The sequence below is a fragment of the Eriocheir sinensis genome, chromosome 24, assembly GCF_024679095.1.
Source record: "Eriocheir sinensis breed Jianghai 21 chromosome 24, ASM2467909v1, whole genome shotgun sequence".
Classification (NCBI taxonomy): domain Eukaryota; kingdom Metazoa; phylum Arthropoda; class Malacostraca; order Decapoda; family Varunidae; genus Eriocheir; species Eriocheir sinensis.
The window spans coordinates 2,961,326-2,975,989 of NC_066532.1; the positions used below are offsets into that span (position 1 = coordinate 2,961,326).

Consider the following 14,664-nt stretch of genomic DNA (forward strand, 5'->3'; position numbering starts at 1 on the left):
TCTCTCTCTCTCTCTCTCTCTCTCTCTCTCTCTCTCTCTCCACATTTCTTTTCACTTTTCTTTCTTATCCTTTCCTCTTATATTCCAGCCTCCCTCTCTCTCTCTCTCTCTCTCTCTCTCTCTCTCTCTCTCTCTCTCTCTCTCCATCTCTTTTTTTCATCACATTTCTTTTCACTTCTTTCCTATCCTTTCCTCTTCTATCCCATCCACTCTCTCTCTCTCTCTCTCTCTCTCTCTCTCTCTCTCTCTCTCTCTCTCTCTCTCTCTCTCTCTTTTTTTTCATCACATTTCTTTTTCACTTCTTATCATTTCGTATTCTATTCCATCCTCTCTCTCTCTCTCTCTCTCTCTCTCTCTCTCTCTCTCTCTCTCTCTCTCTCTCTCTCTCTCCTTTTAGCTCTTTTTTTTCATCACATTTCTTTTCACTTTTCTTTCTTATCCTTTCCTCTTCTATTCCATCCACTCTCTCTCTCTCTCTCTCTCTCTCTCTCTCTCTCGGGTGTCATGGCAACCGCGAACACGTAACACATTGGTAACAGCCGCGCCGCCCACCGCCCCACACAGGACAACCCTTGAACCATGCACCTCAAGCGGATATATTTACGCTACTACCCGCCAGGTCAGGAAATTCTACACCATACAATTAAACGTATCTGCCTCCCATTAACGACTATTTCTCAAGGTTACAGAGAAGATTAACCGGGTTTTCATGGGTGGTTTTTCCCGGTCAAGGTGCAGAAGGCGGGTCAAACTATCACTGGGGTCACAAAACTCCATGAAAAGCCCAGGAACTTCCACGAGAGGCTTTTCAAATAGGTGAACTGAACCCACGAGACATCTAACATTAAGGGCCTATGTGTCCAGCTGGTTTCCCCCGTCCCTATTCCTGCCATTTACCTCCAGAGTTCCCGTTCTTGCTTTAAACAACAGCTTGCTCCCCCAGTCTCCTACCTACAAGCCAGTTTACTCCCTCGGGCTTCTGCTGTTTCCTATTGTACCAGTTTACCGTCGACTTGCCATTCATTCCTCTCTGCCATTTGTCTTGTCCGTTCCTTTCAACTTTCTTCTTCACATCCCTGCAAGCATGTTTGTCTATTGTGAATGAAACCTTTGTAATGTATTTGATAGTGTTGGTTTTCGTTGTTGTTGTTATTTGTGCATCTCAGTTTCGTGTTTTTTTAAATTACTTTGTCTAGGTTTGTGTTTGTACCTACTGTGACTGAAACCGTTTGTAATGCATTTGATAGTGTTAATTTTCATTGTTGTTGTTAGTTGTGCATCTCAGTTTTGTGCCTACCTTATGTATATATTTGGACACGCTTTTTGAGGGAGTTTTGCGCTTTTCCATGGGTTGTTTAATGGCCCTGGTGGTAGTTTGACCTTTCTTCTGTGCCATGATTGTGAAAAAGCACTCATGAAAACCTTTTAGATTTGGACACGCTTTTTGAGGGAGTTTTGGGCATTTCCACGGGTTGTTTAATGGCCCTGGTGGTAGTTTGACCTTTCTTCTATGCTATGATTGTGAAAAAGCATTCATGAAAACCTTTTATATTTGGACACGCTTTTTGAGGGAGTTTTGGGCATTTCCATGGGTTGTTTAATGGCCATGGTGGTAGTTTGACCCTTCTTCTGTGCCATGATTGTGAAAAAGCACTCAAGAAAACCTTTTATATTTGGACACGCTTTTAGAGGGAGTTTTTGGGCATTTCCATGGGTTGTTTAATGGCCATGGTGGTAGTTTGACCCTTCTTCTGTGCCATGATTGTGAAAAAGCACTCATGTAAACTCGATTGATCTCCTTTTTGGCCTTTGGAAATAGTTGATGTGATAGGTGGAAGCCTCTGAGAATACCGCCCCGAGCCACGGCAATGCCCTAGCCCTTAAGCCCCGTTCACACTGTGCCGCCCCTGGGCCACGACAACCCAGCGATTCGGGGTATACGAGGTCTTGGGTGTGAAATATTGATGTGAAAGGGTCGCACACGGTCGGAAATAGGTCCAGAAACGATCGCTGGATGCTGATTCGGTAGTGTATGAAGGTGGCTTAAACGTCGCCGGGTTATCAAGGCCCAGAGTCGGAACAGTGTGAGCAGGTTAGGTTAGGGAAGGTTAGGTTAGGTAAGGTTAGGTAAGGTTGGGTAAGGTTCCCACGCGCTATCCTTTATCGTTACCCCGGATGCATATTTCTCTTCTCTGTACGGGTATGTGACGCCCGCTCTTGAACAGGCCAGGTTAGGGAAGATTAGGTAAGGTTGGGTTGGGTTAGGTTAAGTTAGGTTAGGGAAGGCTAGGTTAGGTAAGGTTAGGTTAGGTTAGGTTAGGTCTTACTGATTCATATTCAAATAAGCACACTAACACCAGCCATGCTCCCCCAGGGCTGACCTTCGAGATGGCTGACGGGCACACGTCCAGCTGGAAGGAGGTGCAGCTTCTTGACCTCGGCCCAGAGTAGGTCAAAGGTCACAGTGCAAAGGTTGAGGCTTGAGAATAGCACTGCAAGTCTCCTTTAAAGGCTTCAAAATATATCCAGGGAAAAAAATACAGAAATCTCTTGCAGACTCCCTATGCTCTTATGTTCTTAAAGCATGCAGAGGAAGGTCAGAGCAGGTTAAGGATTCATTCTTTGTCAAGGCGTAGACTCCGATTTTAACCTGACCGAAGTACTTTAATGGGTCTGGGCGATTTTCTAAGATTCTTTTTCTTGTCCATTTTTTTTCTTCTTTTCTTGCTCTTTGTTTGGGTACAACATCATAATAGCAGTAGTAGTAATAGGCTTTCTAAAGTGTATATTCTATCCCTTCATTTTTTTTCTTTTCTTACTTTTTCTTTGGATATGATAATCACAAAAGCAGTAGTAAGGATTTTAAAGTATATTTTCTATCCTTTCTTCTTTTCTTACTTTTTTACTTTGGATATAACGCAGCAATAATAGTAGTAGTAGTACGTAATAGTAGTAGTAGTAGTAGTAGTAGCAGCAGTAATATAGTAGTAATGCAATGACTGTCGCTCAGTTCCCGCGTGGACGAGGTGGTGGAGGACGTGCTGCGCCAGGAGCGGCGGGCAGCGGGCCAACGCGTGAGGCTGCAGCGCCTGGTGGGCCGCCTGCTGGCCGCACTGCGCAACGACGCCACGCGCGCCCACGCCCGCCACAGGACCCTCAGGGCGCATATCCTGCCCCTGACCAACGTGGCGCTCAACAAGGCGGCGACACTGTGAGGGATCTCTCTTCTTACGTTATAACAAGGCCACAAGGTTATGGTAGTAGAGGAGCAGGTCATAGGAAGCGTGGTAATGGATTTAGTTAATGAAGACACGGGCAAGGATTGATTTACTAGGAGTGGAACCGACTCGGTGGATGCTAATACGAAATATCTTCAATTAAAGGTTAGATAAATTCACGGATTTAGGTGAAGGACGGACGGTGCTACATGGGTTCACGGGAGATGCCAAGTACATAAAGTATTGCCGTTGGACCACAAGGCAATGTATTCAGTTGTATGAAAGACATGACCTTCAACAAGTCCCCACTCCTCGGGCTGCTTAACCACTCTGGACAGCGAAACGTATAACGATCCCTTTGTGTCCAGGTGTAGCCAATTAACCACGTGACCCCCTCAGGTGCGCCACCGCCAGCTATGACCGCCAGTGCCGGCTGTGGCGCACGCAGGACGGCGGCCCGGAGGCGACACTCACGGGGCACCAGGACGTGGTCTTCGACGTCACCTTCGTCGGGAAGTACGAGTGAGTAGGCGTCCAACCTCCAGGTGATACACTTCCCGCCCTTAATTAAGGAGAAGCGACATAACGGGCTTTTTAATCTTTTTTGGACCTTGAGCTGTCTCCTTTGCTGTAAAAAAAGGCCAAGGGGAAGAATGCTCGTAACAGACTGCTCCTTCTACTTCTTACATTTCTTCTTCATTGGTGGTTTTTTCACGAGCTTTACCAGCACTCTTCTCAACTTCAGGCGATATATTTTTGCTTTTGGGGACCAGCAACATAACAGGCTTCTTCACTCTTTTGGGGCCCTTGAGCTATCTCCTTCGCTGTAAAAAAGAAAATTAAGGCCAAGGGAAAGAAATGCCCGTAACAGACTTCTCCTTTAACATTTCTTCCTCATTGATGGACTTCCTCCCAGTCTTATCTAACACTCTTCTCTTCCTCCCAGTGAACTCATAGCGACGTGTAGTTTCGACGGGACGGTGCGCGTGTGGGAGTCATCGTCGGGCGCCTGCGAGTTGGTGTTAGCGGGACACGAGGGCCCCGTGGCCGTGGTGGCGTCGCTGCCCCACCACCGACACGGCCTGGCCACGGGGGGCATGGACACCTCCGCCAGGCTGTGGGATCTCACTATGGGTGGGTGATAATGGGGTTGGGGGTTGGGGGGTACTGTTGTTGTTGTTGTTGCTGTTGTTGTTGTTGTTGTTGTTGTGATGGTGGTGGGAGGGGTAGAGTGAAGGTAGTGGTGGTGGTGGTAGTAGTAGTAGTAGTAGTAGTAGTAGTAGTAGTAGTAGGAGGAGGAGGAGTTGTTATGTAGTAGTAATAGTAGTAGTAGTAGTAGTAGTAGTAGTAGTAGTAGTAGTAGTAGTAGTAGTAGTAGTAGTAGTAGTAGTAGTAGTAGTAGGTAGTAGTAGTAGTAGTAGTAGTAGTAGTAACAATAAAACAGCAACAACAACAACAAAGAATATACTCGTACTATTTCCGATACTGGTGTGAATGGTCAACTATTCTCGGCACTAGTCTGAAGGGTCCACTATTTCACACTCCTCCAGGGGACTGCGTGGCGGACCTCCAGGGCCACGCGGGGGCGGTGGTGGGTGTGGGCGGCGACAGGGCGGGGGGCCTCCTCTACTCCGCCTCCTTCGACGGCACTGTCAGGCTCTGGGACGCCCGAACACACGAGTACGTATACACTCCGTCCTGCTAGTGCTTCTGCTGTCTATGAAAAGTGTTCCATATACTCCTGCCAGGGATGAAGGTACAAATGTCCTCCGTCTCTTCATTCTGGGTCGCCCGAATACACAGGTACATGCACTTCATCTTGTTAGCCCTTCTTTGATATCTCGTTTATTAAAAGTGCTCTCTATACTCTTGCAAGGGAGGAAGGTACAGCTGTTCTCATTCTCTTCATTCTGAGTCGCCCGAACACACAGGTACATGCACTTCATCTTGTTAGCCCTTGTATGACCTCTCGTTTATTAAAAGTGCTCTCTATACTCTTGCAAGGGAGGATGGTACAGCTGTTCTCCTTCTCTTCATTCTGGATCGCCCGAACACACAGGGACATGCACTTCATCTTCTTTGCCCTTCTTTGGTTTCCCGTTTATTAAAAGTGCTCTCTATACTCTTGCAAGGGAGGATGGTACAGCTGTTCTCCTTCTCTTCATTCTGGGTCTCCCGAACACATATTAAAGTACATTCCATCTTGTTAGTCCTATAATCGATCGTCTAGGCCTATTAAGTGTTCTCTGTATACTCCTATAAGTTCTCCGTCTCTTCATTCACTCAGATGGTGGGTAACTATCAAATTGTGAAGGACATGTTACAAGGTGGTAAATTATTAGTTCTCAGGGCCTATTGTGTCTAAGGCGAAAACTTCTTGTAGTCTCCGTATATCCACGTCTTTTCTTGCGTGTATGTTTTCTTGTCATCTTTTGGAAAAGTCGAAATATTTACTCGCTTGCTCGCTTGTTTGTTTGCTTGTTCGTCTTCATCATGTGCAGGGGCCAGATTCTCAAACACTTCGGGGCCCAAGCTCACATGATTGACACGCTTTTTGTAGGAGTTTGGGTAATTTTTCAGGAGTAGTATAATGACCCTGGTGGTAGTTTGACCCTCCCTCTGTACTAACCTAAAGAAACACTCGTGAGAACCCAATTCATACCCTTTTTGGCCTAGCTCACAGATATGACGTGGTTCTTGTAGGAGTTTGGGGCATTTCCAGGAGTAGTTTCATGACCCTGGTGGTAGTTTGACCCTCCCTCTGTACTAATAACCTAAAGAAACACTCGTGAGAACCCAATTTAGAACCTTTTAGGCCTAGCTCACAAATATGACACGGTTCTTGTAGGAGTTTGGGTCATTTCCAGAAGAAGTTTCATGACCTGGAGGTAGTTTGACCTTCCCTCTGTACTAATAACCTAAAGAAACACTCGTGAGAACCCAATTTAGAACCTTTTCGCCCAAGCTCACATATTTGACACGGTTTTTGTAGGAGTTTGGGGCATTTCCAGAAGCAGTTTCATGACCTGGTGGTAGTTTGACCCTCCCACTGTACTAATAACCTAAAGAAACACTCGTGAGAACCCATTTCATACCCTTTTTGACCTTTGGAAATTGTTGATGTGAGAGGCGGAAGCGTAAAGGTAAAACTCACGGTATTTTCTAGGCTATTCTTCCTCCTCAGGTGTACTGGGACCCTGGCGCACCACGACGGCGAGGTGAACGGGGCGGGCCTCAGCTGGTGCGGCCACTACCTCGCCTCCTGGGCCACGGACGCAGCGGCTCTCGTGTGGGACCTGCGACGCACCGCCGAGCCCCTGTACGCCCTGCGGCACGATGCGGAGGTGAGTCGCGTTCTTGAGTTCACATTCTTAAACATATCGGGCTCCAGCTATGACCGTTTCCCAAGGCCACAGAGAAGATTAACCGGGTTTTCATGGGTAATTCTTCTGTTCATGATGCAGAAGTCGTGTAAAGCTATCACTACAGGATCCCCAAACAGTCCATGAAAAGCCCAGCAACTTCTACGAGAGGCTTTCAAACAGGCGAACAGAGGCACTAAGACCTTTAAGAATACGGGCTTTAGGGCCTTGACAACGCCATCTAAAGACTTGCCTGCATCGAGGGGGTCACCGTGTTAGAATAGTGGAACCTCATACATATTGTACAGCGTAATAATGACTGTTGATGAGTTGTAACGTGAACCAACACCCTAATGGCGGTCCATCTACGTACTAGCTGCAATATTGTCTTTTAATCAGTTAAGACTCGCAGTTCTTGGGAGTGCACGTCGAATTGGTCGCGATATTCTGGTCGCCATTCGCCACTTCTTCATAAATAGATAACGAAACTGGGTACTATTTTTTTATAGTCATCCACCATCCGCATTAATGAGAAGATGGGGACGTCTTTACCTCCATGTCTTGTAGGAATATATAGAACACTCTTCGTTGAGGATGTCGATCAGTGATTCCCAACTAGGGCTACGCGGATCCCTAGAGTTTCACACACCATCTTCAAGGGGTCCACAAGGAATCGCGAAATTAATGTATTACAAAATTATGGTGATGCGAATTTACTCATACCGAATAGCAATGGCCTGAATCTTGCCTCAGCCAACCTTTTCGGGGGTTCCTCCAAGGTCTAAACTTTACACCGTAAGAGAAGGTTTGTATATGGGTAGGCGGTGGCTGAGTGGTTAGCGTGCGGGCCCCGCATTCACCGCGTGATGAACGACGCGGGTTCGAATCCGTCGCTACCACCTGGGATTTTTCAGTCACCGCCGAGTGGCTTAATTAAGACTACCCACATGCTGTCCTGAAAACCACCCATCAACCCGGACTATCCAGGCCCCTCAAGAAAGCCTACCGGCGCTATATAGGCTGGCACGTAAAAAAAAAAAAAAAAAATACCATTGGCGTTGTGTCTCCCCCGAGGTGGTGAGCGGCGCGTGGGACAGCTGCGGGCGGCGGCTGGTGACGGGCGGCGTGGACAGGACGGCCCGCCTGCTGCACGTGCCCTCCCTCACCGAGACGGCGCCGCTGGAGGGCCACGGCGGGGAGGTGTCCAGGGTGAGGCTCAACTCTGCATTTCTCAACTAACTTCTAGAAACTGACCTCTCTTTCGGCCACCTCTTTTGATTAATTTTTGTAGGAGCAGCGAGTAGCGGACTTTTTTTTATCAGCGTTTCCTTTTTTTTTTTGTGGCCTTGAGCTGTCTCCTTTGTTGTAAAAAAAAAATGGAGATCCTTGACTTTCCTATTCTCGCCGCTGTTTCTGAGGCTGCAAGTGCGTGCCCCTCAGTTAGTTCTTCAGGCAGCAGTCTCCACTTATGTTCATCACGAGGCAAATCTCTAAACTTTCCTTATAGACTCTCAACTGTCTTTTCTTCAATTTCTTCAACTTTCTTTTCCCCAAGTGTAGGCTATATATGTAATTTATTAACTTTCCTTTCCTTGATTTTCCATGTAGATTCATTAACTGTCTTTGCCTTGACTTTCCATATGTAGATTACCGACTTTCTTATCTTGGACAGGTCAGCTTCAGTCCGTCAGGCAGCAGGGTCTTCACCACCGGGGAGGACGGTTACCTCAGGACCTGGGACACTGACACCGGTTACTGCGTCCAGGTGTGTGTGTGTGTGTGTGTGTGTCAGCCATTCTTTCTTAATTCACTTCCACTCTCACACACTTACTGAACCAACTCTCCGTCTTGATGATTAACACACTTTATTTTCGCTCCTAACAGTCAGTCTTCTTCTGTATGAGAGAAACATTATTGGCCCTTTCTGATTGTTTCTTCATTAATCTTCTTTTTCATCGTCTTGTTCTTCTTCTTCAGTCACTCTTCATTGCTCTTCTTCTTCTCCTTCTTCATCCAGTCTTTGTCTTTTCTGTATGAGAGAGAAACATTGTTGGCCCTTTCTAATTGTTTCTTCATTAATCTTCTTTCTTCATCGTCTTGTTCTTCTTCTCCAGTCACTCTTCATTACTCTTCTTCTCCTTCTTCAGCCAGTCTTTGTCTTTTCTGTATGAGAGAGAAACATTGTTGGCCCTTTCTTATTGTTTCTTCATTAATCTTCTTTCTTCATCGTCTTGTTCTTCTTCTCCAGTCACTCTTCATTACTCTTCTTCTCCTTCATCCAGTCTTTGTCTTTTCTGTATGAGAGAGAAACATTGTTGGCCCTTTCTGATTGTTTCTTCATTAATCTTCTTTCTTCATCGTCTTGTTCTTCTTCTTCAGTCACTCTTCATTACTCTTCTTCTTCTCTTTCATCCAGTCTTTGTCTTTTCTGTATGAGAGAGAAACATTGTTGGCCCTTTCTAATTGTTTCTTCATTAATCTTCTTTTTTTCTTCGTCTTGTTCTTCTTCTTCAGTCACTCTTCATTACTCTTCTTCTCCTTCTTCAGCCAGTCTTTGTCTTTTCTGTATGAGAGAAACATTGTTGGCCCTTTCTGATTGTTTCTTCATTAATCTTCTTTTTTCTTCTTGTTCTTCTTCTTCAGTCACTCTTCATTACTCTTCTTCTTCTCCTTCTTCATCCAGTCTTTGTCTTTTCTGTATGAGAGAAACATTATTGGCCCTTTCTGATTGTTTCTTCATTAATCTTCTTTTTTCTTCTTGTTCTTCTTCTTCAGTCACTCTTCATTACTCTTCTTCTTCTCCTTCATCCAGTCTTTGTCTTTTCTGTATGAGAGAGAAACATTGTTGGCCCTTTCTAATTGTTTCTTCATTAATCTTCTTTTTCATCGTCTTGTTCTTCTTCTTCAGTCACTCTTCATTACTCTTCTTCTTCTCCTTCTTCATCCAGTCTTTGTCTTTTCTATATGAGAGAAAAAACATTATTGGCCCTTTCTAATTGTCTCTTCATTGATCTTCTTTCTTCTTTGTCTTGTTCTTCAATCGCTCTTTTTAAATGTACATCCACTGATTCCACTCTGACACACTTACTGAACCATCTCTTCCGTCTTTGCTCAACAACACATTATCCTTCCTATTAATTAACCGTCACTTTTTTTTCCTGCACACAAACACAGCATTACAGGGGCTTCACACACTCTTGTCACCCCTTCATTAAGCCGCCTCTTTCTTCTTTGTCTTGTTCTTCAATCGCTCTTTTTAAATGTACATCCACTCTGACACACTTACTGAACCAACAACACATTATCCTCCCTCCTAACCGTCACTTTTTTTCCTGCACACAAACACAGCATTACAGGGGCATCACACACTCTTGTCACCCCTTCATTAATCCTCTTTCTTCTTTGTCTTGTTCTTCAATCGCTCTTTTTAAATGTACATCCACTCTGACACACTTAACCATCTCCTCCGTCTTTACTCAACACATTATCCTCCTGTCATTTTTTTCCTGCACACAAACACAGCATCGCAGGGGCCTCACACACACTCGTCACCCCGGCAGGAGGAGCGCGGCCACACGAGCGAGGTGTTCTCCATGGTAGTGAGCTATGAGGGCAACGTCCTTGTCACGGGCAGCAAGGACAGCACGTGTGTCATCTGGCGGCAGCGGGCGGCTACGCAGGGCTGAAGTTCAAGTGTGTCTTTCTCGTCTATAAATTAATTCCTGGATGGAGCGGAAATGGATGGGCGGTCATCTCACACCATTAAGCTTCTGTTGCCAAGGCGGAGAGTAATGGCAGGTTTTATGGGGAGGCGACACACTTCTTTTTAGGATACATCTCCTCACACCTTTGTCCTTGTTATACCTACCACTTAAGAGGCAGCAGGTATAAGTTGGGAGATGACACACTCTTGTACATCTCCTCACACTCTTGTCTCTGTTAATACCACTTCTGAGGCAGCAGGCTAAGTTAGGAGGTAACTCTTTTTTTTACAGTAGAGGAAGCCGTTCAAGGGCAACAAAAAGGAAACAATAATGAAAAAAAGCCCGCTACTCACTGCTCCCACAAAAGAGTCAAGAGGAGTGGCCGAAAGAGAGGTCAATTTCGTGAGGAGAGGTGTCCTGATACCCTCCTCTGATATGTCTCACACCCTTGTTTCTTTTCTCTTCATTCTCTCCTTGCTTCCTTCTTTCACTTCCTTACTTTCCTTATTTATTTTATCCTACCCTCCTTCATTTCTTTTTCACTTACTTTTTTCTTTCTTTATCTCATTATTTCTTAGCAGTCCTTGCATGCAGAAGTCAGAAGGTAATGCTCTCCTATATGTCTTCTTGTAACGAACTGAATTTCACTTAACCACACCTCCACACGACCTCTATGAGTCACAGAACGCACAAGAAATTGATCCAGACCTGGAGTGAGTTTCCAGCAATGGGTTTCAAACATGCGACCAGCCAGATAGGAAGCCACTCCTTCAGTCAGTCAGCCAAAGAAATACCCAAGCCTTTGAGTGAGTTTGGGAGGCTTTTATTCTCCCTTCTAACAGTCAGTCTTTTTCTTGTTCTTCAGTCACTCTTTTTAATTGTACATCCACTCTCTCACACTTCCCAAACCATCTCTTCCGTCTTTGCTTACCTACACGTCAGGCGGGCTGCTATAATCTCACACCCTTGCCTTAGTTTTCCAGCAGTTCTTAGGTCAGTCTTTTTCTTTTCAGTCGCTCTTTTTAAATGTACATCCACTCTCACACACTTCCCAAACCATCTCTTCCGTCTTTGCTTACCTACACGTCAGGCGGGCTGCTATAATCTCACACCCTTGCCTTAGTTTCCCAGCAGTTCTTAGGCGGTGTGTATAAGTCTGGGGGTGAGCCTCTACTATAACGTCCTGCATCACAGCACTCACCCGTGGAGACATAGCATAGGAGGTGCGGGATAGCCTCCAAGGGGGCAGACCTTCATCACACAGGCCACCCAAGACTGCACAAACTTACCATCACGCTTATTTCTGTGCAAGTGCAGTTACCGTGGGTCTTTAGGCCTTAACAATTTGTATTTTTCAATCATATGCACTGGTAGACCATTAACCCGTCCGCTGCGACTGGCACAGATTTGTCCTTCACTGGTAGCCTGGTAACATGTACTCTCAGGTCTTTCTCTGCCTCTGTGGTGGATAGTGGAGTGTTTCCCATGTGGTATTGGTATGCTGGATATCCCCTCCCAAGGTACATGACTTTATATTTTCCTTCACTGAATTGTAGCAGCCACTTAATGCTCCACTCATGTAGCTTGGTGATGATTCTTGTAGGAGATCTGCATCCAATGTTAATGAGGGTTAATGACTGATTCACCTGAAGTGTCACCTGTATCCATGTTCTGAGGCAGCACCCACCCAAGCATATGCTGTGAAGAGGGTACTGTGATGTGAAGGGCAGGTGATGTTTTTTGCCTGAACAGAAAAATTAGTGAAGATGAGATATATTTATTTTTTGTTCGAGAAGAATATAACAAATACTTGAGTCATATCTATTCCACTTTCAAATAAAAAAAACTGAATCAAAAACTTGTACATTTTTTCCCTTTTGCGTAGTCCTTATACATGTACATTTACAAAACCGTGTGGCAGTCAACGAAAATACCTGCATCAGAAATCAAGAACCAATCCACGTTAATTTTTATCCACGATTTTTTTTTTTTATCTAGCTATTAGTTTTTTAATTTCTAGTGTTTTAATTTTTGTTTTATAGTCTAATGCCACCAAAAACTGTACCTAGTATGAATAAAGAATTATTATAAATATCAAAATCATTACATTTCACAACAAGGCACATTAGAAAAATAGACCTGAGCATAGTACATACATACTAACTTTTCCACTTGTCAACACTCTCATAACTACTAAGGATGGCAATGGTGCTAAGAAAATACCAGAGGGCCTTGTGGTATTCAAGATATTACTAGAAAACTAAGAACATTACGCTGATACACGAGTCGCACTGCTCACTGCCACTCGTATGTACACATGTTCTTAGTCAGTGTATTCTTAGCGTGTTCTTAATGCATTCTTAGTTACTGTTTTCTTAGCGTGTTCTTAGTAAATTCTTTGTTTTCTATAATATCCGGATTTTTTTTTTTTTATTTATTTATTTATTTTTTTTTTTACTGCAAAGGATACAGTTCAAGGGCAAAATAAAAGGAAACAATAATGAAAAAAAAAAAGTCTGCTACAAGACCCACATTCTCCCAGCAACATTGCCATCCCTCGTCATAACAGGTGGACGGCCGGGGCGTGCAGCGCTAAACAACAATACCCGTCAGAAAACAAGAACAGGATCAGATATACCAAATTATCTTTTTTGCTAATCCCAAACTTTTAATCAGGTGGCCAGGGGAGTGATGTGGCTGCTGGTTATAGTTAAAAAAAAAAGGAGTGAGTATCATTACATTTCCATAAGTAAATCATCTGTCTAATGATAGTACACGTGATATTTGAGTGGTTTTAAAAATAATATTCCTCTGAGCACCAGGGGAAGGAACAGCACCATGAATTAGTGAAAAAATAGGGATAAATATTTCCGTTTCTATAAGTAAATCACCGTGAAATTATTGAACTTGTGCCTCCAATCTGTATTTACAAAATGATGATTCATTAAAAAATATTCCTCTGAAGAAAGTCGGTTCAGCCAAGTCTGAAGTGAGCATTATCGTCCGCTGGCAACCTGCTGTCACACGGCATGTCCGATTACACGGATACTGTGTGCTAGCCTGCGCATAGTAAACAGTCGACAGTGTCAATAACATGCAGGCAGCAATAACAAATACCGTCAATTATAGTCGATTGTGAGTTAAAAAATAGTAGTTATGTCGCAAATACCTGTTTTGTTACTTAACAATATCGCTGATTATAATCATTAAACAGCCTTGAAGCTGTCCACCACCGAGAAAATTAGCAGGCTTTATATTTACAAAACAGCTGTTTGCGACATTACTAAATTTTTTTTAATCATAATCGCCTTAACTGACGGCATTTGTTATTATTGCCTGCATATTACTGACACTGACGACTGTTTACTATGCGTAGGCTAGCACACAGTGTCCATGAAATCGCAGGTTGCCAGCGCACGATAATGCTCACTTCAGACTTGGGTGAACCGACTATAGTGAAAGATATGAGGCACGTTTTGCATCTATCTATACTGTTTAAGCACCTTCTGTTTCCTTACTTATTCAATCCATTCAGCTATTTATATATACATTTTTTATATATTTCTTTACTATTGCATTGCGAGGAACGGTATGACTTATAAGCTCAAGAAACAGGTGGCCGATACATTTTATATCTTACTGAACTATTTAATCACCTTCTGTTTCCTTACTTATTCTATCCATTCAGCTATTTATATATACATTTTCTATATATCTATTTACTATTGCAGTGCGAGGAACTGGTGTGACATATATGCTCAAGAAACAAGTCACAGAGCATATCGTCCTGAGATCCAGTTTGCGGCGAATGATATAATGTTTAGTTACTAGCCACAATAATACTCTAAGATCACAACCTTTTTAAGTGAAAGTTGCCATGGATGGGTACGTCTCTGAAGGCCGACAGACAGAAAGAAAAAAGCAAGTGAAGTGGATATGAAGGATGAGACAGGAAGAAAAAAAAAGTGAAAGGAGAAAGAAAATAGAAAACAAGGAAGACAGGAAGGAAGAAATGAAGAAAAAAGGAAAGAAAAAATAGAGAAGGAAAGAAAGAGAACAAGGAAGTGAGGAAGAAATAATAGAAGAAAGAAATGAAGAAAACATTAAAGAAAAAATAGAAGAGAAGGAAAGAAAGAGAACAAGGAAGTGAGGAAGAAATAATAGAAGAAAGAAATGAAGAAAACATTAAAGAAAAAATAGAAGAGAAGGAAAGAAAGAGAACAAGGAAGTGAGGAAGAAATAATAGAAGAAAGAAATGAAGAAAATATGAAAGAAAAAATAGAAGAGAAGGAAATAAAGAGAACAAGGAAGTGAGGAAGAAACAATAGAAGAAAGAAATGAAGAAAATATGAAAGAAAAAATAGAAGAGAAGGAAATAAA

The 14,664-nt window shown here is 43.5% G+C and overlaps 1 protein-coding gene across 1 annotated transcript; it reads left to right on the forward strand.

The window, feature by feature from the left end:
* The first annotated feature begins 532 nt into the window (after positions 1-532).
* LOC127002768 (dynein assembly factor with WDR repeat domains 1-like) lies at positions 533-14,660 on the forward strand. Its single transcript, XM_050868893.1, has 10 exons — positions 533-619; positions 2,375-2,447; positions 3,011-3,211; positions 3,618-3,740; positions 4,165-4,352; positions 4,769-4,898; positions 6,403-6,562; positions 7,655-7,789; positions 8,253-8,345; positions 10,141-14,660. Exons 1-10 carry the CDS (start codon positions 580-582, stop codon positions 10,264-10,266), a joined length of 1,269 nt encoding a protein of 422 aa, XP_050724850.1. The 5' UTR covers positions 533-579; the 3' UTR covers positions 10,267-14,660.
* Positions 14,661-14,664: the final 4 nt, after the last annotated feature.

Bases quoted from the DNA above. Each gene is read 5' to 3' on its own strand.
- LOC127002768 (XM_050868893.1), top strand. From the start codon at position 580: ATGCACCTCAAGCGGATATATTTACGCTACTACCCGCCAG. The intron at 4,353-4,768 runs GTGGGTGATAAT...ACACTCCTCCAG, and splicing joins GCTGTGGGATCTCACTATGG to GGGACTGCGTGGCGGACCTC. The intron at 7,790-8,252 runs GTGAGGCTCAAC...TATCTTGGACAG, and splicing joins ACGGCGGGGAGGTGTCCAGG to GTCAGCTTCAGTCCGTCAGG.